Consider the following 26,504-nt stretch of genomic DNA (forward strand, 5'->3'; position numbering starts at 1 on the left):
ATTGACAAGGAAGGGGAGGGGGGTGTCCCTTTCCCCCAATCAGCTCTCAGAGCTCTTCTCGTTGAGCTCTGCAAAGTGTAACTTCAGCTCCCCCCCCCCCCCCCTTTTTATGATAGTCAGACAAACTTTATGAGTTCTGGACTTTAAACAAATGTAGAGGAGAGAAAACTGCAGATAAACAGGTATGACTTATGTAGGAGGATTTTTTTTTAAATCTTTGTATCATATGAGGCCATTCACGTCACTGAGTATTTGTAAGGGTTTACAACCACTTTAAAAAAAGTGTAATATGACAATTTATTCTTTTAAACCACAATGGTATTTGTACACAATTAGGCTCCATTCACACAGGACGCGTGAATCTGTACAACTATGAGGGCCGTGTTTACCCGCATGGAGAAGCACAGGTGTTCCATGCATTCCTGGCAGGCAGTCAGTTGGGATGTAGTGACTGCATGGACCCTGCCCATGCTCCCAGTGTGACATCCATGAAGGTGCACGGCCCAGAACGCTCCCAGGGTGTATTCAGGACCACACACCCACACGGATTCATACGCCCTGTGAAAACAAGGCCTAACATTTTATTTTATCTCAGAAAGTAAATGTGCCATAAATCACTTTTTTATCTCTCCACAGACAGCATCCCTCCCAATAGTAGTGATTTCTAACGTAAGCCAGCTCCCCAGTGGCTGGGCTTCTATTCTATGGTATAATATGCTGTGCGAAGAGACAAAGGTTAGTAATTATTTGCATTCTATTACAATCTATCTATCTTTCTATGAATTGCTCGTCTATCATACAGTCACTTATTTGTCCTGTGTTTTATTAGTTTTAAATGCTTTCTATAAATATTTATTTTCAAGGTGGTATGATCATTTGTTCTGCCATGCTTTTTAGTTAGGGTGATTAAATAATAGGTTCTATTTTTTGCAGAACTTATCCTTTTTCCTAAACCCAGCAGTAGCCAGATGGCCTCAGGTGATGGACGTACTCAGCTGGCAGTTTTCTTCAGCAACCAAAAGAGGACTTCACGCAGACCAGCTGCATATGCTGGAAGAGAAATTATTAGGTATGGTGTAAATAAATATCATCATGGTCTTTATGGCAGAAATTTAAAGTGGTTGTAAAGTCTTGTTCTAAAAAAAATAAAAAATAAAAATAACATACATGTTATACTTACCTTTTCTGTGCAATGGTTTTGCACAGACTGGCCTGGATCCTCCTCTTCTCAGGTCCCCCTTCACTGCTCCAAGCTCCTCCTACCTGTCAAGTCTTCACTGCTCCAAGCTCCTGCCACCAGTCAAGTGCCCCCACAGCAAGCAGGTTGCTATGGGGGCACCCAAGCCGAGCTGTGGTTCAGGCCTCGCCCCATCTCTCCTGATTGGCTAACTGACTTTGATTGACAGCCGTGGGAGCCAATGGCGCTGTGTCTTAGCCAATTCGGATGGCCGTGGGACTTGTTTAACAGAAGTCATTGCAAGTCGTATTACAAGTTGTATAACACATGGCTTTTGAAGAGGATTAATGAAGGCACAGTACGTCAGAACCCATAGATTAACAGTTCTGTTGGTTTCTTCTCATTATTTACCATAATTCTTATATGATGCTTGAATTCTGTTACAGGTTATTGCTATATAATAATGTTATCACATGGATGATACATTTTGACATTTGCTCTATTTATCTTGTTTGTTTTAAAAGTAGCGACTTGAACTGATTTGCCATTATACTGGAGAACTAACAATCTTGCTCTTGTACTCAGGGCTGCTGTTAGAAATGATGAGGCTCCGTACAACCTACCTGAAAGGGACCACTGGCCTTAGGGGTGGTGGTATATAGAAATGGCTGGGTAGAGATGTCTGTCAGCTGGAGAGAGAGAGGTGTCCACTGGCTCCTAGCTCCAGCACTGTTGTGTCAGCTACCTGCAGTTCTAGGCTGGCTCCTTATTCACCCCTCTCCAAAATCCTGAAGTTTCTGTCCCTTAACTCCAGCAGCAACCCCCCACCCCCTCTCACCCACTTCAGCGGTGCTGCATCCATACCCTGGAGTTCACACTGAACAGAGCAGTGAGATCACAATCTGGAGGGAGGTGGAGCAAGCTTCCTGCACATTCATCACTGGTGACAGGAGATAACACTGCAGACTACTGGCCAGGGAGAGTTTCAGCACCCGGCAGAGACTCTGCAGCTGTCTCCTTCTGCTTCAAATTGGGACACCATGCATATATATACAGTATATATATATATATATATATATATATATATAAAACTGATCCCTCTGCAGAGCTGCTGGAGGGAGAAAGCTGGCAGTGCTGCAGGGGATCCACAGGTGTTACAAAGAAGTACAGCTGGCTCTCCTCTCCTGCTGGTGCCCGGGCACTTCTTCTGAAGTGACAGAGCTCAGGCCCGGTAAACTAGGGCTGGCTGTACTGCCCTACCAGTGGCCCTGCTTGTACTGCATCTTTTAATTGTTTCATGTCCTGGCTGGTGTTGGCTTTTATGGTGTCTAACCATCGGCTTCTTTAGCAGCCTGGCCTCCTTTTACTGCTAACCGATCCAAGCATAATAGCCTTCTTCAGTGAGTTTGACTGTATTACATGTCCGAAATAGGTGGATGTTTTGTAATTGTAATTCATACAGTTTATATAAACTCACACCCTTTGTTTTACTAAATCCATGGGTTTTCCAAATCCAGCAAAGCAGAAGTTTTTTACACATTCTTTAACTAAAACTGCATGGTGCAAAATCTGGTGCAGCTCTGCATAGAAACCAATCAGCTTCCATGTTTTATTGTCAAGCTTAATTGAACAAGCTCAAGTTAGAAGCAGATTGGCTACCATGCACTGCACCAGATTCTGAGTGCATGTTAACAGGGTCGGTGCTAGACTATTTGGCACCCCCCCCCCCAAAAAAAACCTAATAATTAAAATTAAGTGTGACAGGTGGTGGAGGGGGGCGGGCAGTGTGACAGGTGGTGGAGGGGGGCAGTGTGAAAGGTGGTGGCGGGGTAGCGTGACAGGTGGTGGGGTGGCAGTGTGACAGGTGGTGGGGGGGCAGTGTGACAGGTCGTGGGGTGGCAGTGTGACAGGTGGTGGGGGGGAAGTGTGACAGGTGGTGGGGGGGGAGTGTGACAGGTGGTGGGGGGGGGGAAGTGTGACAGGTGGTGGGGGGGGGAAGTGTGACAGGTGGTGGGGGGAGTGTGACAGGTGGTGGGGGGCAGTGTGACAGGTGGTGGGGGGGCAGTGTGACAGGTGGTGGGGGGCAGTGTGACAGGTGGTGGGGGGCAGTGTGACAGGTGGTGGGGGGGAAGTGTGACAGGTGGTGGGGGGTAAGTGTGACAGGTGGTGGGGGGGCAGCGTGACAGGTGGTGGGGGGGCAGTGTGACTGGTGGCAGAACTTCACTCACAAAGTTGACTTCTCGTGCCAGCTTCTGAGGGCTGCCCTTAAAAATAGGTGAGCTGAGGCAGGCATGTTGGATAGACATGAGTCCATCACAGAGTTGTGCGCTTCTTGTCCCACGGCCAATCAATAGTAGGGGTGGGGGGCGTACCATTTGGAGGGGGGGGTGGGCTGCCTGTGTGTTGTGCTCTCCCAACTCCCAGGGCTCAGTGAGTGCCAATTAGAGGCAGGAGGATGACGGCTTACAAATGTATAAGGAGTGTGGTCACCTGTCAAGCTTTCTTCTCCACGGGGCTTGGGGAGTGAGCGAGACTGCCTCCACCCGTTATCAGGAAGGGATTCCCATACTTCCCTTGATCCCATCCCTTTAATAAACTCAACAACAAACGGCCTAGGAAGTGAAGGCAGACTGGGGACGGGGCAGAGCGGCCACCAACATGCTGCTCTGTGTGTGTGTGAGCGGAGCTGAGGCAGCTGCAATGGTAGTGTGCTATTCGCGCCCTCTCAACCCCAGACTACGGAGAATGAGGCACTGACAAACTCCGAGAGGGAAACTAGTGGTCCTGGCTGCGCCCTAGGCTGCAGTGCGCCCTAGGTGGCTGCCTAGTTCGCCTAGTGGTAGCGCCGGCCCTGCATGTTAAGTAGCATGTTTATAAAATCACATTTGGAACATTTCAGCTGCGATTCTGCACAGAACTTTCAAAAATGTAATATAGGATATAAAAATTATATATATTGAGCTAGTTAATTAGCACATGGCATTACTTTTGCCATTTATTTAAAAGATTTCCCTGAACTCTTCTTGCCCTGGTGACTACCTGTAATCCGAAACAGGAACTGAACAAAAATCTCTAAAAACTGGACACTGACAGCACTGAAAAAAAAACAAAAAGACATTGGGGTTGAATTACTAAAACCGGAGCGTGGAAAATCTGCTGCAGCTCTGCATAGAAGCCAATCAGCTTCCAGGTTTTATTGTCCAAGCCTAATTGAACAAGCTGAGGTCAGAAGCTGATTGGCTGCCATGCACACACACAGCACATCCTCCTGCTCAGCGGGGAATCGGCGGATCGATTCCCCGCTGAGAAAAACGGACTCCGTCTGACGGACGGAGTGTGACTGTGAAAGGGGCCTAAGAATCATAAGTATTTCAGTTTATGTTCTGGAATTTATGAGGAATTAAAACATAATTATTTTGTGTTTTCCATCTTTAGGACCAAATCCTACTGATGACTGTATTCCATGGACAAAATTCTGCAAGGTATTTTGCTTCTATTGAGTTATTTCTGCTCTGATTTCTGGAATTTGCTTCTAATCTGAGTGTTTCCCTTTCTAAAAGATCACAGCCCAAGGGCTTTACTGGTTTAATATACTGTTTTTTTTTTTGCTGGTTGAATGTTTTTCATTCAAATCAATACATTTCTGTATCGTAGCAATTTCCTTTGATACTTAGCACCATCTAGTGGCCAAGTACAATATGTTCTGTTTTAAATCAAGGAAAAACATTCAACCAGCACAGAACATAACCTATTACCATTGATTTTTTGCCTCATTCCTATAGAATGAATGTACATGCACACACCCTGGGCAAATATCAATGCAATTTTTTTTTTTTTAAATACACCCCTTTGTGATCCTGCAAAGTGCCCTCTGGAGATTCTGACTCCGTTGGTGTACACAGAACCCATAGTAAACTTTTTGTACATTTACTACATTTATTGCACTGTTGTAATGTTTTTCTGGATATCAAAAGTTGCTCACTGATGGGCTTCCCATGAAATGTAATAATAAATATGTGCTTTTTAACAAAATTCTCCCTGTGTGTAACACATTGCAACATCAACATTGCTCGATACACTCCTTGAAGTTATTCAAAAAGTATTTTTCTGTTATGAAGACTGACTGTTTTGATGCAATCCTCTTGCTTTTAGGAAAATCTTAATGATAAGTCTTTTCCATTTTGGCTTTGGATTGAGGGCATCTTGGAACTAATTAAAAAGCATCTATTATGCCTGTGGAATGATGGGTGAGTGATTTATCAATTGTATATTTATACCCCTTCTTCCAGTTATTTCAGATCTACAATAGGGATATTAACACCATTCAAAATTCAGTCTAAACCCTATCCCAGTCTTCGAAGGTCGCCAAGGTGTCTCCTCTTAAAATTTTCCTTCCTGTGAAGGCAGTTACCCCCCCCCCCCCCCCCCCACTGAAAAAGGACATTGTGGTAGGAAGGTTTGATTACTGTAACCACTTGACTCATTATGGAAATATCTATACCTCCTCTAGTTTAAGTGCTTCTACCAGGGTCATGGCTGTAGCTGCAGTCATGACCCTGGTATCTTTTTTATTTATTTTTTTTTTTAGCCAACAATGGTGAATAATGTAAAAGCTGCTGGATTGCTTTTACATGTGGAAGAAAGGTGGCCACTTCCTGAACACCTTTTTCCCTTTCATATCACATTCCCTTTCAAATAATAGGAATTAGAAAACCAACACAGAGGAGTCTTCTGGCATGCATTATGTGTATTGAGTAAGCAACTACTGTAGATCATTTTAAACAGCGCCTCTTCAAACATATACTGCTGTTTAGAAGTAAAGGAAATACACTATATTATTAATATCACAACTTGAAAAGTAAAAATGACCATCATTGTCAGTGCATGAATTCACTGATGGTCAGCATCCTCTCCTCTTTTCACCGTAATCTGAGAACATACAGTATATGGTGACCATATTTTCCATATGTTACCATAACGTGTCCCAAAAATAATTAGGGGGAACTGAAGACATCCCCCACTATGTCCCCAAAAAAGAATCGAGGAAATGGACTATCTCGGTACAAAAGTGTTACATCAAAATCATAAGAAAAATACATTTTATTGGTACAAACTATAAAAATCAAGTATTCAGATACATAGATAAAAACAATACTCCTATTCAAACCATATGTTTTAGACATATAAAAGCATGTTACACTTGTGATGTAATACCCTCAGAAATGTAAGATTCTGAGAGTAGGATATGGTCAATCCTCAGTGAATAGTAAGTTCTCTACATAAATAAATAAATAGTGCTGCACAAATATATAAATAACTATCAGCCAGTGAATAAATAAATAAGGATAAAAAATATAATGATATACGTGTGTGAATAAAACAGATCAAAATTGATTCCAAAAGAAGTAATATGCAAATATTAAAAAAGTCAAATATTAATAAATTAATAAACATGTAGAAAAAACACTAAACTCCCAGATGATAATCAATAATAAATACAAAAAAGTGCAAAGTGATGCAATGTGCAAAATATAAGTCCAGTGTAAACAAGTCCCAGTGATATTTGGTGATGAAACAACACTCCTAATATAAGTGATCAGACCACCTAAGAGTGGCTGGTGCTTCCCCAAAGAAGTGAGTGACCAGAGTGTCACAGCTCAGTAGCAACCGTGCACTCCCTCGTGAGTGGAAGCTCACCTTAATATAGATTCAAAAGAGCATAAATGTAGGGGATCTCATAAAGCCCGTCTGGATAGATATGGCTCCACCCCAACGATCCGGCCAGTGCCCCCAATCACACGTCATATGCAGATATAAAAAACTTGCAATAGTGCTGAAATCCTTTAAAAACTTTTATTCATAATAAAACAATAGTTATCACACTCACATGTATCGATGCATAAATTGCACCTTTTAGGAAGCCATTAGTGCAGAAGATTCACCGAAGGAAATACCGTGGGGGTATAGTGAGAGACGCCGTAATCGTCTGCCTCCTCCTATGCTTGGCAGCCCGACAGTCTCGCCAGCAGCAGCGTTTCGTCCGTCCTTGCCCCTCCCCTACGCGTGACGACACAAGGGACCACGTGTCTTCATACATGTTTTGCGGACGATTCTGCTTCTTCAGGAGGAATAATACAAAGTACTATCTGTAACAGAAACATAATGACAGTCAACTGAGAATACATACTTAATTTCAACAACCGTAGTAATACAAGGGGGTAGCAACAGGATTGCTTACCAACGAGGACCAGTGCTCAAAGATGGTCGAGGCAGTAGCGCCAACAAGCCTTCCCCCATGGCGGACAAGGGAGTCATACAACAACCACAGGAACAGGCACACCACCCAATAAACTGAAGATAGAAAGTGTATGTCAAGTGTGTAACTAGCTGTAATAAATTCCTGCTTGTGTGAAAAAAGAGGCAAGTGATGACATGTATAAGCAAAAAGAGGGGTGTGGGGAAAAGAGAGTGGTAAAGAGTGGGAAATATAAAAGGAGAAAGAAAAAAAAGGGGGGGGTGGAGAAAGAGGGAGGAAGGGGGGGGACACAAAGAAACAAAGAGAAACTGGTAGGAGAAAAGGGGAGAGAAGTTTCTCTTTGTTTCTATGTGTCCCCCCTTACCTCCCTCTTTCTCCTTTTTTATTTCCTGCTCTTTACCATTCTCTTCTCTTTGCCACTCCTCTCCCCCCTTCTTTTTGCTTGTCATCACTTGCCTCTTTTTTCACCTAAGCATTGATTTATTATAGCTAGTTATACACTTGCCATACACTTTCTATCCTCAGTTTCCTGTGTCCACCTTGGGGGAGACTTGTTTGCGTTACTGCCTTAACCATCTTTGAACACTGGTCCTCGTTAGTAAGCAATCCTGTGGCTACCCCTTTGTATCACTGCTGTTGTTGAATGTATCAATAACTATTGGCACTTTTCCACTGCAAGTACCGGCTCTGCTCTGCTCGGCCCTGCTTGGCCCGGTTTGGTTTTCCACTGCATGGTACTGCATGGTACGGTGTTGGAACGGTTCGGTACGGTTTGGTGTGGTTTGCTTTTCCATTAAAGTAGTACTAAAGTAAGTGGGTGGGATAACAACGATTCTCTGACCAATCAGTGGCTAGTAGTGACAAACAGTCAAGGCTGCATGCAAAGGATTGTGGGATATGGTACCGGTATGGCCCTCTTGGAACCACAACCGAGGTGGTACTGTTTAAGTGAGCCGTACCGTTCGGTTCCATGTAGTGGAAAAGCGCTACCGTACCGAACCGTTCCTACACCGTACCATGCAGTAGAAATGCACAAAAGCGAGCCAAACCGTTCTGTTCCATGCAGTGGAAAAACTCCATAAGTATTCTCAGTTGATTGTCATAATGTTTCTGTTACAGATAGTAATTTGAATTATTCCTCCTAAAGAAGTGAACTGGTCCACGAAACATGTTGAGGACCTACTATTCACTGAGGATTAACCATATTCCATATCCCATCTTACATTTCTGAGGGTATTGCATCACCAGTGTAACATGCTTTTATATGTTTAAAAACATATGGTTTGAGATTGTTGTTTTTATCTATAGATCTGAATACTTGATTTCTATATTTTGTACCAATAACATTCATTTTCATTATGATTTTGATGTAACTCTTGGTTACCGAGATAGTCTATTTCCTCAATTCTTTTCTGGGGACATAGTGGAAGTTGTCTCTGGTTCCTCCTAATTACTACTGCAAGGATGATGGTACCCGCTCCTTTTTTTCATATGAAGATAATACGTGCTCATTTTTGTGTGTTGCATAAAAGCAGCCCATTTACTTTAATTAGTGCTTTAATTACTTTAATTTATATAATTAGTACATCTCTGCAAAACTTTCTCATGTTATATCCCTTTGAAGTACAAGAAAATACCTGTTAATCTGTCAGAATTGCGCACTGCCTAATTTTTCCTTTTGAAAGAAACCACGTGCCTTTTTTGGGGGAGCACAATGGAGACCTGGCCTCCTCTGTCACATCAGAGCCTTTATCCTAATTTGCCAGCCTTTGAAAATACCTAAAACCCTCAGATTGTCCTCCTGTTAGTCCATGTCATATGTGTCACCCCAGCATGGACAGTTCTGGGGATCAACCTCATCAATGGGGCTACACCCCTTCACATCCCCTCCATCCATGGCATAGCCCATATGTGGGACCTACTTATCTCCGCAGGATTAGGCTGTACTATATAGGGGGCATAATAAGAAGTCTATTGAGGATGGGGGCTGTGGTATGTAGGGGATCATACTCCTATACAAGATATTTTTTTTGGTCATAGGTTTATACAGAATGGGGGAGATGTCCTAAAGAGGGGGGTTATATGTTTCTGCAGGGTGGAGGGCTGTGATATGGGGGGGGGGAGATTGATTATGTCTATACAGGATAGGAGTGCTGTGGTATATAGGTTGTCAACTATCTATGCAAGATGTGTGGCAGTGGTATATAGGGGGTCCTATGTCTAGACATGAATTGGGGGGGGGGGGGCTGCAGTATATATAGGTTGTCATATGTCTATGCCGAATGAGGGTCTGTGGTATGTAGGGAGGTTAAAATAGGCCTATACAGGATGAGAGTGTAGTGGCAAATAGGGGGTCATATGTATATATATGTATATATGGGGGGGTCATACCTGTATACAAGATGAAACCTGTGGTATATATGGGGTCATACGTATATACAAGATGGGGGCTGTTTTGTATATGGGGTCATAAGTCTATCCAGGATTTGGGGGGGAGGGACTGTGGTATATATAGAGAGTGAGCAGTCTATACCACCTCTCTCCAAGCTCTTCTGGGTGCCCATGTAGACAACCTGCCCAATGCCATATGTTACAGAGAGGCGCTCAGTAGTAGGTAGTTTAGCAAAAAACTGCCCTGTAGATAATAACAAACTGTGCTCCTATGAACAAAAATTAAATCATGTACCCCTCAATAGCAGAGTTTCCTGACTTTCCCTGTTGCTAGGACATTGCTATGGAGCACTAGCCATTGTTGCTTTCCTCTGCCGTCACACGAGTTCCGCTTCCTCAGATTCAAACACTGCTCATGCAATTTCTTCCCTGTTGCATGATGATGAGCTCAGCAACATGGCACTGGGGTAAATGGTGCACAGCGTGTCCTTTTACATGTGTCTCTTTCGTTTCTTCATTCCTGCACCATCAAAGTCCAAACCCCCTAGCTTGGCTTACAGTCCACCTGCAAGGTCTGAGTTTCAAAGTCCGTCAAACCCTCAGACAAACCTACTAAGTGTGAAGGTGCATCCCCATTTCTAAAATAGGGGGACATTTGTTAACGTTTGCGGACATTTGGGCAGCTTGCATCTTAGATTCCTTGGTATGGGAGGTCTCCAAGAGCTAAAAGGCATAGATATGTGGGTCTAGAGCACAGGCCAGAATGTTTCTCCCACAGGCGAAACTTCAATCTCTAAAATCCCAGATTTAAAGTATAACTAGTGGCAAAACTTTTTTTTTGTAGTTTGAGTGGAGATGGATTAGAACACATGTTCATTTTTATTGATATCTGTGCTCCCATTAGGGGGATTCACCCCATCTGTTTGTTCTGTTTACCATTATCATTAAAAGTGAAAGTAAAAGAAAATCCCAAATTTTGGGTTGTCCCCAGAAATGTAATATAGGGGAAATATTCCAATGGGGACACTAGGTTTGATGGTCTGAGTGTCTCCAAGGAATTCCCTTTTTATCAGAAAAGAATTTTATTAAAGTTTGACATCCACTACAAGGTAAATAGAAATAACTGACAGGGGACACACACACCACCTATTTATAGGTTAGTCCGAGACTAACAAAATCAAACAGTAGCCAGCAGGTCTATAATTATGCTTCCTGCATTGCCCCACCACCCATCTCCAAGGAATTCCCTTAATTTGCAGGGAATTCCTCTCACTTCCTGTTTGGGGCAGGAAGAAGGGAAATCTCCCCAATGGGACACAAATGGCGTAAAAAATATGACGGGTTATAACCATCCCTTGCTCTATCTAAAATGGAAAAGAAAAATTTTGCCTACTTTAAGCTATCTAGGTCAGTCTGCGTTTGCATGGGAGTCTTGGGTCTGATAGTAGCCTTCTTCCTGTTTTCTTCTTACAGCTGGATCTGGACAAGTTTGGCTACCAGCACAAAGTCAGGTTTATGCCCTTTCTATCTTGTTTCAAAGACCTTTGGCCTCTCACTCATTGATTAACACTTTTGTACATGTAGTCTCGCATGTAGTTCTCCCTTTTTCCTTCCCCTGTGAATCTGAATCTTGTTCTCTGTGTGATTCAGAAACCAATATTGGAACCCATTAAAGACATCCCTTTTTCTACTCTTGCCCACAAAGGGATACAGTATGTATTGTAGCCATCGCCTTTACAAGCTTTATTCGGCAAGGACATTTTTTGGTTTAGTAAAGTGAAAAGGTGGTGTTGAGGCCCCGGACTTCCTTCCTGCCTAGTTTCTGTCTTCCTTCCTAGTAGTTTCTACCTTTTACCTCAACCAGAATGTTTTTCCGTTCCTCTGTCCAGCTCCAGTTCGCCAAAAGGAAAAGTAATTTCCCTTCATTCTTTGGATGTTTTTCCGGCCTTTGTTACTCGATCTCTTAGCTACTGCTCCTTTTGAAAATAATAATTTCCATTTTGTGTTCACTGGTGGTCTCTCTAGGGGTGCACCAACCTCTTGTCCTACCATCTCTAGGTGGCTTAGACAGACCATCATCCAAGCTCATGGTCTCAATGTTCAGATTCCACCTTTTCCTATTAAGGTGCATCACACTAGGTCTGTGAGTACTTCCTTTCTTTATGAGAAAGCATCTGTTTCCCAGATTTGCAAGGCTTTCACCTGGTCTTCTAGTCACACATTTTACCGGATGAATTTTGCACGCTTCATCTGATGCCGGCCTCAGGTGTAAGGTCCTTCAGGTGGCTTTCTGAGCTGCAGGCATTCTCCAGTTTTCTGTTGTTTTCTTGGGCCAGTTAGCATTGGTTTTCTGTGTTGCCCACCCCTCATTTGGACTGATTTTGGATGTCCTAAAGGTGAATAACTTCCTAAGTCCCTCAATGGATGAGAAAAAAAAAAGATTTTTGAATTAACATTAAAACACTTTTTTTTGGAGTCCATTGAGGGACATGTGGCCTAACCCTCTGTGTTTATGATCATGCTCTTGGTACTGCTTTACTACAAACCTGAAGCATTCTGGGAGTAAGAGGGTTCACCCTGAACTAGCCCACAATTATTTGCTTGCAGGTGTCAAATCTTCCTGTAGGGGGCAGTAAAAAGCAACTAATAATTACGGTACTTTTTTTGGCACTTAATGAATGCCAGTATTTAATGGTGGGTACAAAAATCCTATGTTTCCTGTGCAGCTATCATGTAATGTAGATTTGTTCGTAAACAACAATACAGTAATGCTTTCTCTTCTTGTAAACTTACAGGTGTATTATGGGTTTTATAAGCAAAGAAAGAGAGCGTATGCTGCTAAAAGACAAAGAACCGGGTACATTTTTATTGAGGTTTAGTGAAAGTAGTAAAGAAGGCGCCATCACCTTTACCTGGGTGGAGAGATCACAAAATGGTAAGAAAGCTGAACATTTGTAGGATGCAAACCCTAATTTAACATATCTCTTACACTGCTTTGAAGGTGAAGTAAGGAGCCTAGTGTAATTGCTGCCCTTGTTATCCTGTACAGCTGAAAATGGGTGGAAAAAGTGAGATCACAAGGGAGATCATTGTATATTAATATGGTGTTATTTTGTAGTTTAATCATTTATTAAACTGCTCAACTCTGTTTAGCTATATTTACTATTTTAGTACAGTTTGCCTATCATGACCCTGTCATTAAAGCAGAAATAAGCAGTACAGCAGTGTGTAGCACATATCCACTACCATCTCAGAAACAAGAGTATCCATGCTAAGCTGATATGAGCCTCATCAAGAGAAGAGGGGGTTTGTTTTGTAGTTTTTTTTTTTTTTTTAAAGCGGTAGTAAACTCTAGCACCCAAAGGGCTCTTTCACACGGTCCGCCTCTGTAGGCGGATCCGTGCTGCTCAGGGGGGATCGATCCGCCGATCCCCGCTGAGCCGGCGGATGACAGTTCCGTCTCCGCTTGCAGTGCGGAGAGGGAGGTTTCGCGGCTCCCGCTGCTCTGTCCGCTCTCATCCGATCTGATCCGATCCCTGAACGGATGGAAACATAGGATTTCCATTCGTCCAGATTTCACGGACAGGATCGGATACGGATTGCAGCGGGTGTCAGCGGAGGTGTCTCCGCTGACATCCGCTGCCCCATAGAGCTGCATGGAGGATCCGATCAGATCCGCCTAAAAAACTGCCCGTGTGAAAGAGCCCAGCCCAAAATATTAAAAAACATAATCGCCATTAAAAGAATGTTTTTTTACATCATTCCACCTTATTATTTATCCCCCTTGGTGCTTTCTTACATTTTTTTCTGTTGACTTTTGTTCCCCTGCTTTCCATCTGAAGCCTGCGCCATGTTTTCTGTTGTCTTCTGCATCTATAATGTAGTTTACTTCCGCCCTTTCTCTCAGTAATGGCCGATTTTTCGCACATGCCCATTTATTATTAGCCAAGCCATAGCAACAAACTCTGGCATATGAATGAATTGCATCTTTACTCTTAACCGAGGTACTAATATAAGCAGAAGGGAAGCTGTTTACTGTTTTGGTGTGCTTGCGTGTTTGGAATACAGTACACTGCAGCTGGCAAGTTATGCACCATCTCTCCTGCTTGTCCAGCGATCAGCTCTGATGTTTAGCTTAGTACATAGCAAGTCACATGGGATGTTTCAGGAAGTCGAGCAGGGGGATGGACCCTGGCGGGATTGCAGTGCAATGCCGCAGAGAGAATGATGCAGGCACGGCACAGGCAGGGACAGACGGCACACAGAGAGTGCGCGTAAATCGCGGGACATATGCGCATGCGCCGGTGACAATTGCTCAATTGCTATGGAACAACAAAGGTAAGAGAGAATGTAAGAACAGCATCATGTCCATTTTATATTATTGATTTTAATGGAGGAAAGTATAAATCTAGAGCTTACTTCCACTTTAATACTGACTGATATAGATCTAATAGGCACATAGAGATCAAGTCACTAAAGATTACAGCATGCGATAACATGGTCATGAGACTCATTTGCATAATTTATTGCATGCGGTGAAAAAAAGTCAATTTAAAAAAATAAATAAAATGATGCAATATTTAACACAAATGAAAAATGTGCTGGTAAATATAGCAAAAAAAAACATGCGGTAAACTGTTAAGTCCAATTCACAAACAGAACAGAATGTAAAAAAAGGCGCAATATTTATCACCAGGGTTTTGCTGACGGTATCAGATACCGTATTGCTCAGTGCAGCATGGGCCCCCCCCCCCCCCCAATAAGGACGCAGCCGGCCGCTGTGTCCTTAACAGATGACTTATCAGCTGTCAGTGGTTTTCATGCTGACAGCTGAATGTAAAAAAAACATGCTGGCAATTAAAAACAGAAAACAGCATGGCCCCCCACCCCCCCCAATCCATACCAGGCCACATGCCCTCAACATGGGGGGGGGGCTTGTCCCCATGTTGCTCCTTAACAACCAGCTACCATATGAAATTACCGCTTTACTGGTATTTTACCACATGTGCTGTTTACCAGCAAATTCTTTCGGTCTCCATTTTCAGTTGGTTATTTTCCTGGCATTTTTTCAGTCGATATTTAACTCTTAGTGAATGAACACCATAGTGCTGTACCTTAAAATGCATCTGTGTCCAGATTAGACTTAACTACATCAATACCATGCACTTTTACCCCCTTCCTGCCCAGGCCAATTTTCAACTTTTAGCGCTGTCACATTTTAAATGACAATTGGGCAGCCATGCAACATTGTACTCATAGGAAATGTTTTATAATTTTGTTTCACGCTTTTTTTTGGTGGTATTTACTCGCCACTGGGTTTTTCATTTTTTGCTAAATAAACAAAAAAATTGTTACAAGAAAATTTTGAAACAAATAACATTTAAAAGTCATAACATTTAAAGTAAATAACCTTTCTTCATGAATTTAGGTCAAAATAAATTCTGCTACATTTCCTTGGTGAAAATTCCCCAAATTAGTGTTTATTATTTATTCTGTAGGAAAGTTATAGAGTCCACAACCTATGGTATATATATATCTGAAAATTGATCAGTCCTGATGTACTGACGGCCTTTCGTTTCTCAAAACCTCTAAATGGCAGGACAGTACAATAATCCCCCAAATTTTCCCTTTTTGGAAAGTAGACAGTCCAAGGTGTTTATCAAGAGGCATGGCAAGTTTTTTGAAGTTGTAATTTTTCATCACAATTTTCTGGAAAATGAAGAAATGAAAAGCAAAACATTTTTCACAATTTTCCCAAATGCAGTACAGTGTTATATAACTGGTGTGGTGGTGATCAGGGACATTAACCGGTGACAATATTAAAGAATACCACAGGCGGTCTGTTTTTTATCCAAACCCCCATAGAGGAGAGCGGGGATCTGACAGCTCCTTCTCTGCACACAGAGTGGAGACTGAGCTGTCATCCTCCTGCTCAGTGGGGATCGGCGGATCAATCCCCCGCTGAGCAGAACGGACTACGTCAGGCGCACCGCCCGTGTGAAAGGAGCCTTAGTGATATGATAGCGATATACAAATATCTTAATGGTGATTCCAACATTGTGAGGAAACTATTCAGTCTCGGGTCACTCAAGAAGACAAGTGGGTAAGAGAAAATAAAAGGCTGGAATCGACGCTGGTATATGTAGAGACCAAAATCCTTAAAAGTGATATTATTGTAAAGCCAAATAAATATATGCACACGTGTGAACCAATAAATAAATTAGTGCAAGATGAAGTGCAATGTGCAAAAAGCAGACAAGATCTAGGCTAAAAAAATATATAAGCTCTATAAAATATTTAAAGTGCTGACAGAGATTTAAAAATTAATACAACAAGGTGCAAATCATTTATTAGTGAAGTGCTAGAAATATGTATCCAAAAGTAAAATAATGAATCAGGATCCAAAGCCTGAGTGACAGTGCAAAATAAGTAAACAGTGATGATATAAATATAAATTGATTATGATGGGGGGGGGGGGGGGAGGAGAAATCCCCTATGGAAGCCGTGCTGGGGCCAATGCCCGTGACAGTTAAAAATGAAAAGGTGAGGAAAGTGGACTCAGGTGCCTATACCTATAGTGCCCACTAGGTTTAGCACTCACCCTTGTTTCCACCTTACAATCACAGCTCAATGTTAGAGGGTGGGTGGAATTCCAAGATGGTATATGGGGTCCAATCTGTGATAATGAGCCGGGTTCCAGAGGGTCCTCACGAACAAGCGGGTCCAATCTGGGTGCTCAAACACAGTAAAACCCTATGGTGTAGTATATACAGTTGCATACAAAGACAAGTAGTAGCGACTCACAATTCAGGCTGATCGATTTCAGTAGGATGAATGCAGCGACGGAGTGCTTCCACGTTCCAAGGCTACAAGCTGCAGACCGGAAGTGACGTTGACGTAGGTAACCGTCCTACGCGTTTCGTCATTGGACATCTACTGGAGCGCTACTTTTGGATACATATTTCTAGCACTTCACTAATAAATTATTTATTTGCACCTTGTTGTACTAATTTTTAAATCTCTGTCAGCACTTTAAATATTTTATAGGGCTTATATATTTTTTTAGCCTAGATCTTGTCTCTGCTTTTTGCACATTGCACTTGCACTTCATCTTGCACTAATTTATTTATTGGTTCACACATATATTTATTTGGCTTTACAATAATATCACTTTTAAGGATTTTGGTCTCTACATATACCAGCGCCGATTCCAGCCTTTTATTTTCTCTTACCCATTTCTGGCTCCTATTTATTAGGGGTTGGTTGATGGCAGCTTTTATACCTGTATATTGCTTTATCACTCCATAGCGCTGGTCTATCCCCCACTTACCTTTACAAGAAGACAAGTGATCACTCAATGAAGTTGGTCGAGAAGCGGTTCAAACTTAAACTGCATAAGGGGTTCATTATTGTTAGAGCACTAAGGATGTGGAACTCCCTTCTATAAACTATAAGATTACTTTTATCTCATTTCAGAGCCAGTATTTCATTCTGTGGAGCCTTATACAAAAAAGGAACTTTCTGCTGTGACGTTTCCAGACATTATCCGCAACTATAAAGTAATGGCAGCTGAAAACATTCCTGAAAATCCACTGAAATTTTTATATCCAGACACATCAAAGGATGTAGCATTTGGAAGATACTACTCCAGGCCTACAGATGGTAAATACGAGTATATAATATTTTGTTTTTCATTAAAGAGTCTCAGCAAAGGCCTTCCCCCAACCCACTTATACTCACCTTGCATGTGATCTCCTCCCCTGTGACAGTGCACAGGCCTAGCACAATTGCAAGGCCTACACATTGTCACATGACAGCGAGGGTTATGTTACCACTTCTGCTCGTCACTGACACCATTGATTTTTGTGTTGGCTGAGGAAGGAGTGATGGGGGAGTGCTGGAAAGAGTAGGGGGGTTGCTTTGTAGAAATACAATCACTTTGCTCTGCATAGGCAAGGGGACATTGTTTCTTTAATAATTGAATGAGACTTTTCAAATATTGGAAACATCTCCTATGGGTGACACCACCAAGACGTGCAACTCAAACAAAAAGGGATTTCAGTATAATACCATCCATATACAGTCAGTACAAAATACTTTTGACACATTAATTTACCAAACATGCCGCCTATACCCTATAAAAACAGAAAACCCACAAATTTCCCATAACAGAATGTTTTCCTATAATCAATATATTTACCAAAGTATATAACCAGTAGTGCTTCAGTCTAATAACTGCAAATAGGAGGAAAACTGGGTTCTAAAAAGCCCAATAGTATTAATTGGGTATAATATATATAGAATACATAAGCCTGTACTCAAACAATGATTATATTAGGCAGAGCTATAAACATTTTATAATTTCATCTTTGTACATTTGGGCTTTAGTGTTTTTAAGAGCAATGTGTCCAAGAAGCTTTTTTTAAAGCATCGTTAAAGCAGAATTCCAGGTAAGTTTTATTTGCATAAACATATTGCTCCAGCTTGGACAACTGTAAGTATGCATATGCCATGCCTATGGGATCTCCATGAAAGCAAATAATCATTACTGCAATCATCCCTACTACAATAATCACTGCTATCTTCTATGTTCCATGCCTAAAGGCTGCCCTGCCGCATAGTGAACACAGGGTGTTGCTTGCTCGGCGCAGGCATCATTCACAGAACACCTTTCATTTTTTTCAATAAATTCAAAGTGTTCTTTGAACAAGATGAAGAGGTGTAACACCGATGTCACAATCTCCACCTCATCCAATCAAAGAACGATTTGCATTCATTTAGATAGATGCAAGGCATTTTGTGAATTGTGCCCAGAAGATACTAGCGATTACTGTAGTAGCAGTGATTATCCACATGTGCAGGGATTCCACAGAAATGGCCTATGCATACTTGCATTACTCCAAGTTGAACCAATGTAACTATGGAAAAAAAGCCATACCTGGAATTCAGCTTTAAAGCTTTTAGAGAGCTTTGAGTAGCTTTGCTGAAGCTTGTAAAGCAATCTTCAGGTCTATTTTGGAGGTGTTAAACAAAGATGATAATGGGAGTGCTTGCCGTCACTTTGAATAGACTACCAGCATGCTCACAAATTCAACCACTTGACCCCCGGAAGGTTTTTCCCCCTTCATGACTAGGGCACTTTTTGCTATTCAGCATTGCGCTATTTTAACTGCCAATTGCGCGGTCATGCAGCACTGAATGCAAATTAAATTTAAATTTTTTTTTCACACAAATTGACCTTTTTTTTTGGAGGTATTTGATTACCACTGGGTTTTGTTTTATTTTTTTAAATAGTAAGACTGAATATGATGAAAAGAAAACAATATTTTCAACTTTCTGTTTTAAAACATATCCAATAAAACATAAAAAAATTGAATTTCTTCATAAATTTAGGCCAAAAAGAGAAAGGAAAGATGGTTTGATATTTCTTATATTATAGTCTTCTGACTAATCACAACTTTTTCTGCCCCTCGTTCCCCAACAGTTCTGTTTCTGAATTTTGCCACAAATGTGCAGAGGTGGCCAGAAAAGAGAAGCAAAATAAGAACAAGCTTATCACAATTTGTAATTGTTGAGGCTTAAAACGCCGACCTTGTTGCCCCTATGTATTGGGCCTCAATTAACAATATGGTAAAAAGCTCTGGATACAGAAAGCTGTGCCAAAGAAATCAGCATTGCATAGAAATGACATCAGAAATGTTGAAAAGAGAGAGGATAACGTTTGCGAAACTCCTCAGACATCTAAATAATTATAATTCCTTTTATTTCATAGCTTCTGAACCAATGGATCTTGATGGACCTAAAGCAACAGGATACATCAAAACAGAATTAATATCAGTGTCAGAAGTGTAAGTATAATGCAGAGTATTTTTATAGCATAAAGCTAATTGTTTTCTTCTTTGTTCTGTCCATCCCTTCTGAAAGTTAGTTACTGGCATAAAACTAATTGTTTTCATTCTATTTGTCCTAGACACCCTTCAAGACTGAACACTGCCGATTCTCTGTTACCAATGTCTCCAGATGAATATGCTCATTTAGAAAGGCTAGTGCCTGATTGTTTGGTGAGTATAAATTCAGTGCAGTTATTAATAGCAGCAGCTTTGCTTTTTGCCATCTCTTGGGGTAAACCACCTCTAGTATGGTGTTTTATTCAGGTATCACAAAGTCCACAAAGCAGTAAGGCCCCTTTCACGCGGCTCTGTTCCGTCGTTGTAGCCGTTCTGCTTAGCGGGGGATCGATCCGCCAATCCCCGCTGAGCAGGCGGCTGACAGCTCTGTCTCCGCTCTGTGTGCGGAGATGGAGGTGTCAGATCCACGCTGTCCTCTATGGGGGAATCGGATGATTTTTTCAGGTATCACAAAGTCCACAAAGCAGTAAGGCCCCTTTCACGTGGCTCCGTTCCGTCGTCTGATCCGTTCTGCTCAGCGGGGGATCGATCTGCTGATCCCCGCTGAGCAGGCGGCTGACAGCTCTGTCTCCGCTCTGTGTGCGGAGACGGAGGTGTCATATCCACGCTATCCTCTATGGGGGAATCAGATGAGAACGGACCGTCTGTCCGTTCTCATCCGATCCGATCCGCCAGACGGATGGAAAATAGGGTTTCCATCCTTCCGGATTTGACGGACAGGATCGGATCAGATGTCAGTGGACATGTCTCCGCTGACACCCGCTGCCCCATAGAGATGCATGGGGCATCCGTTCAGAATACTGACAGGCGGATCTGAACAGTCCGCATTAGGGCTGAACGATAGTCGATATGATATCGACTATCGTTCTGTGGCCGTAGGCGATATTCATATCGCCGAGGTCAGGATATTTGCATAGGCAGGGGGAGGGACTCGGAGGAGGACAGGAGGACTCGCAGAGTCGCAGACTTCCGTGTTAGGCGTGTTAGGTCGGAGGAGAAGTCACACATCCAATCCACTGCAGGCTGCAGCCCGCCCCACACGTTCAGTGAGTCTCACTCTCCGCCCTAGTTTTTTCAATGGCACATTCAGGCAACCAATCACGCCGTGAGCAGCTGCACAGCTAACCAATCACGCGTGCCTGCACACCTGATTGGTTCGCTGTGCCGCTACTCACGGCGTGATTGGTTGCCTGAATGTGCCATTGAAAAAACTAGGGCGGAGAGTGAGACTCACTGAACGTGTGGGGCGGGCTGCAGCCTGCACGAGACGAGTGAGTAATGTAATGTATGGCATGCGGCTGTGCTCCTTTCTAATCCACCGCTCCAGCCTCCTACCACCACTGCCAGTAGCAGTATATATGTGAAATACAATAAATAATCTATATTGACATGGTGTGTATACAAAAAGGGAAAAGTAGATGTATGTATGTATATGTAGAGGAAAATAAATTATTAATAATTCAGAGGTGATTTATATATTTATATATTAATAATTTATTTTCCTCTACATATACATACATACATCTACTTTTCCCTTTTTGTATACACACCATGTCAATATAGATTATTTATTGTATTTCACATATATACTGGCAGCACCAATCACTTCCTCTTCCTTTTTATAATCTATTATATAACCCCTTCCAGGGTTATATTTTGAAGTGGGCTGCAGCCAACCTCCTTTATATTTCTCCATATAAAGGACGGGTCCCACAATATCGCAATATATATCGTTGGAAAAAAAATATCGCAATATATTTTTTTTCCAATATCGTGCAGGCCTAGTCCGCATATGTGAAAGGGGCCTTAGGCTTGCTAGTGGCTGCAACCAGATTTATTGTGCTTCCAGCCCCAGAAAACACAATCAGATTATCCACAGTAATAAATCAATCTTAGCCTGTCCAGCTTTGTTCCAAACCCAAGAAATAGTAGGCCTTACTTGCAAAGCTTCCACCACATAGTTTTCCTCCTTGCCGAGCAATGTGTTCTGGGTCGGCAAGACTTTAAAATAATACTGTAAGGGCAGCTGCCCCTCTTTTCTTTTCTAAGGAAGCCACAGCACCCTTTCCTAGCCAGTGTTTTTTTTTTTTTTTGCAAATCTTCTCTCATTTTTCTAAAACAGTATCCTAATTACTAAAAAGTAATATACAGGCATACCCCGCTTTAAGTACACTCACTTTAAGTACACTCGCGAGTAAGGACACAGCTTGTTCAGCTTGGCATGACACTACTCCCGGTTTTTAACATTGGCGTCTATAGGAAATCTTGGTCAGCTTGACATGGCACTGCTCCCAAATCATAAGTGACAGGGATACCAAACTTAGGGAGCACCGAGAGGGGACCCAGGACTACAACATATCATGTTTGTGGCTGGCCAGCTTGCCTAGGTAATCTACTATGTCATAGTCCTGGATCCCCTTAACATGCTCCCCAAGCTTGGTGTCCTTGTCACATGGTTTGGGAGCAATGCTATGTCAAGCTGACCAAGATTTCCTATGGAGCTAGTGTATTTACATGCATTGAGAAATGAAAAAAGGGATTGCTTCACTTTAAGCACATTTTCGTTTTACATACATGCTCTGGTACCATTGTGTACTTAAAAGTGGGGTGTGCCTGTAAATAGTTAGGTCTGTGTGTGATTTCGTTTTTGGATGCACTGTTTAAAAGATTCACAGACCTTTAGCGCCAGTTGCAGCTTATGAGTCTGACATGTTTATTCCACCCTGGCTTTTGTTTCTTATGTATGCAACTAGACATTGCACATAGTGTAATCAACTTAGTCAGTCAACCCTTCGCTATCCACACAATGTTCCATTTGAAAATGACCACACCAAAGATATGATGTACAGTATTTTTTTCCAAACTGATGGTCTTCTAAAATAAAATGAATTTTTACCTTTATTTCCTCAACAGATGGATTCCCTCAGCAATTAAGAGTATCTTCAGTGGTGCCTATAGCCATCCTTTGCGAGATCTTTCAGTATCAAGTTGCTTTCTTGAAAATATGTTACTGTAAGCTGTGTCCAGGTGGATGTTTGGTTCATCATTAATCTTTTTTTAGAAATCAGTGTGGTATTATCCGGCTGACAATGAGAAATGTGAATACGCATGCCAGGCCTATAATTCAAGGAAAACTGAGGACCTCTAGGAGAATAGACCAGAATTCTATCACCACCTCTTTCTCCTATAGTTCTAGTGGCCTATAGGTGGCTTCCAATATTGTAGACAGAAGGATGCATTTGGTATTGGAATGCAAATGTAATCTGTTAATATCCGGCCATGTTTTGTCTCAGTCTAGTATATTTGTGGTTCATGACTGATGGTTAGAACAAATTGTTTTTTTATTTCGTTGTCACTAATGTTACTCTGCCAACATGTTAGCCTTTTTCTTTTACAATGACTGTTTTAAGTGCAATGGATAGGTTGGCATGGTGTGATATCATGTGTCAATGCACAGTGCTGAAGAATCTGGCACAGAGGTTGCAGGGCATCATATCTTGCCTTGACTATAATAGATGCATAAGTTGATAGGTTCTAAGTTGTGTAATATATGCATTTAGAAAAAGTCTGTATTTAATGTATAGAATGCTTTTTTTCACAAAAATTTTAAGAATAAGTGCATTTTTAAAAACACATTGGGGTTGATTTACTAAAACTGAAGAGGGCAAATTCTGGTGCAGTTGTGCATGATAGCCAATCTGCTTCTAACTTCAGCTTTTTCAATTAAGCTTTGACAAAAAAAAAACCTGGAAGCTGATTGTTCTCTATGCAGAGCTGCACCAGATTTTGCACTCTCCAGTTTTAGTAAATCGACCCGTTAGCTTCTTTATGTCCAGTCCAATCAAACAGTTTTAAAAATATAATCGACATATTCTGTTCTATTCTGCAATCCTTTTTTGGACTGCACTGCCATCATGCAGGGTCTTTAAATCTCCTTCTGCTTTCTGATAAAGAAGTCTGCGGACAATAGGTTTTCTGCATTAGGAATTAAATAATCATCCTTGCATCCGTTTAGATGCATATGTACTGTACCCTATGCTTGGTCAGAACTGTCTGACAGAGATCTGTAGGGAAATTGTATGTCGAAAGCAGTGTTTTCAGTTAAGGCACCCTTAAAAACCACTTTCAGTCTCAAGGCACCCCAGTCTAAGGCTTGGTTCACATTACTGCGTGTTGCGGAACACATGCAAAATCATGCGTGTTCGTGGCATGCAGACAAATGCAGTGCTCTTTAGTAAACACACAGGAGTGTCATTTATTCTTAATGCTACTGCCAAACATTGCCAAACATTGGCAAATGTGGTGTGTTATGGGTGTGGCGAGGACTCCTTTGCATTTCAGCAAATAAAGCAGCCTATTTAAAGGAATGGGCTGTCCTACAAGTATTATGCAGCTGCACAGATGTGAATCTATGGTTTGTTAACATGTGAGGTTGGGGGGCAGTAATACCATGTGGTTGAGCAGTTTTTACCATCCCAATTGCTCCCCCTTTAGCTGTAGAGGCAGTAGCTGGGGGTGTACACATGCTGTCACAGCAGCTGGAAGTATATTCTCTGGTGAAGGAAAAGGAATTGACAGCACTCCAGGTTGAGTCAAAATCCAGATTTATTGACTGGACATCCAAATATGACAATCGTGACAAGGTAGACGCGTTTCACACACTGACTGTGTGCTTAATCATTACAAAAAATTGTACAGTGTGTGAAATGCGTCTACCTTGTCACGATTGTCATATTTGGATGTCCAGTCAATAAATCTGGATTTTGACTCAACCTGGAGTGCTGCCAATTCCTTTTCCTTTATCAAGTTTTCATGGAGACGAGCCAGGGCATGCACCGGTGTGAGTCATCAGGCAATTACACAACCTTGAGCAGTGAGTTCTTGTCTCTTATATTCTCTGGTGAATGGGTCTGCACTGAAACCGCATTGCATGCGGTTGTGGTGTGGTGATGCTACATTAAGGGTTAAACAGGCGGTAAGGAGGCGACATGTTGCCTCTCCACGCCTGTCGAATGCCTTCTGAAAAGTGATCCACCTCTGATATATATAGCCGCACCTGTGACAGCTCTCACCAGAAAACATTTTCCTTTTGGAAGATTTCCCCTTTATGCATCTCTTTCAGTCCCAGTGACAGTGGTCACCAGGACAAACAGAGGGTAAATCTTCCAAATGGGGAAACAGACAGCAAATTAAACCTGACAGGAGTTTAAATACACTTACTAAAAGTGAAGTTTCCTGTAATGGTTAATTTACGTGGGGGGGGCCCTCTCAGAACACAATAGCACAACAGGAGAGATCTCTGTACTAACATCGCATGATTAGTGCAGCAGCTGTCAGTTTTTTTTCTTGCCAGCTCTGCTGAGTTGAATCAAATAAAACTTTAAGTGTGTACTTACTGGGTTTAACTGAGCTCTGCAGTGGTGATTTAGTTTGACTGAGGATTGGGAGTTCAGTCTCATCGGACATCCTTTCTCTACCAGGATGCTGCATTTTTGTTGTGTGTCTGTGTGTTCTAGGCATTGCAGTGATAGTATGAGCTGTACAGAAACCATAGTTTTGTGGTTATCTTAACAAAATAACTCAGCACTGCAATCAAAAACAATTAATTCTCATTACATCCAGCATAAACCAAACATGACAGTTATATAAATAAAATAAAGTCCCAAAATGAAAATCCATTGTGTATTAATATCAGTCCAAAAATGTACGTTACAATTGTCTTCTGTGAATGCCACCTCGTGATTCACACACGTGAATTCCTTGTTTGTTAATAAATTGGCGATTTTACAGAAAGCAGTATGATGGTTTTAAAATCTTTTTATTTTTGAGTACCATCTTTGAAATTTGGTGGATGTTAATAAATTGGTCCAGTTGAACCGTGAGGATATCGTATGCCAAGGAAAATATTGCCCTTAAAGTGACAGGCGCAATTTGACCTTTTGTGGGTCAAGAGAAAGGGTGAGCTGCTAATGGTGTGGTGGCATTCACAGAGGAGAATTGTAACACATGTTTTTGGACTGATGTTAAAGTGGTTGTAAAGACACAAGGTTTTTTACCTTCATGTATTCTATGCATAAAGGTAAAAAAAAACCTGTGTGCAACCCCTCCCCCCCATACTTACCTGAGCCCCCTCTCAATCCAGTGATGTCCACGAGAGCCCTGCTTCTCCTGGAACTCACACTCTTGATTGGCTTTTGGCAACAGCAGGAGCATTGGCTCTTGCTGCTGTCAATCAAAGCCAGTGAGCCAGTGAGAAGACGGAGGGGGCTGGGCCGAGCCACGGCTCTGTGTGTAAAAAGACACACAGAGCCGCGAGTCGGGAGCATGCTTGCTGGGGTGCCCCCCAGAGCAAGCTGCTCACTATGGGGGCACCCAGCAGGAAGGAGGAGCCAGAAACGCCTGTATGGGACCCGAGAAGTGGAGGATCCAGGCTGCTCTGTGCAAAACCACTGCACAGAGCAGGTAAGTATGACTTGTTTGTTATTTTAAAAAGAAAAAAACAAGACTTTAAGTGCCGGTTCACACTGTTCCGATTTGTCAGCGACTTGGTCGCCTGACAAGTAGCGGACCGTCCTGTGCAATTGGAACCGTTCTAATAGGAGCGACTCAAGTCGCTCCGACTTAGAAAAAGGTTCCTGCACCTTTTTTTTGCAAAGTCGGAGCGACTTGCATTGACTTCCATTATGTGAAGTCGTTGCAAGCCGCGCCAAAGTCGCGGTGCACGGGCGGCGGCATTAGTCGCCCGAAGTCGTGTCGTCCTAGTGTGAACCGA

At 42.2% G+C, this 26,504-nt stretch overlaps 1 protein-coding gene across 1 annotated transcript in view; it reads left to right on the forward strand.

The window, feature by feature from the left end:
* STAT1 (signal transducer and activator of transcription 1) overlaps nucleotides 1-23,459 on the forward strand; it is a 93,185-nt gene extending 69,726 nt beyond the window's left edge. Inside the window, exons 16-24 of the mRNA XM_082260716.1 lie at nucleotides 637-735; nucleotides 934-1,069; nucleotides 4,613-4,659; nucleotides 5,330-5,424; nucleotides 12,620-12,759; nucleotides 17,301-17,486; nucleotides 19,597-19,672; nucleotides 19,795-19,885; nucleotides 22,646-23,459. Of these exons, the coding sequence (XP_082116842.1) occupies nucleotides 637-735; nucleotides 934-1,069; nucleotides 4,613-4,659; nucleotides 5,330-5,424; nucleotides 12,620-12,759; nucleotides 17,301-17,486; nucleotides 19,597-19,672; nucleotides 19,795-19,885; nucleotides 22,646-22,666 (891 nt within the window). The 3' untranslated portion in view covers nucleotides 22,667-23,459. The remainder of the gene's footprint in view (nucleotides 1-636; nucleotides 736-933; nucleotides 1,070-4,612; nucleotides 4,660-5,329; nucleotides 5,425-12,619; nucleotides 12,760-17,300; nucleotides 17,487-19,596; nucleotides 19,673-19,794; nucleotides 19,886-22,645) is intronic.
* Nucleotides 23,460-26,504: the final 3,045 nt, after the last annotated feature.

The sequence above is a fragment of the Pelophylax lessonae genome (assembly GCF_965119305.1).
Source record: "Pelophylax lessonae genome assembly, chromosome: 6".
Lineage (NCBI taxonomy): Eukaryota > Metazoa > Chordata > Amphibia > Anura > Ranidae > Pelophylax > Pelophylax lessonae.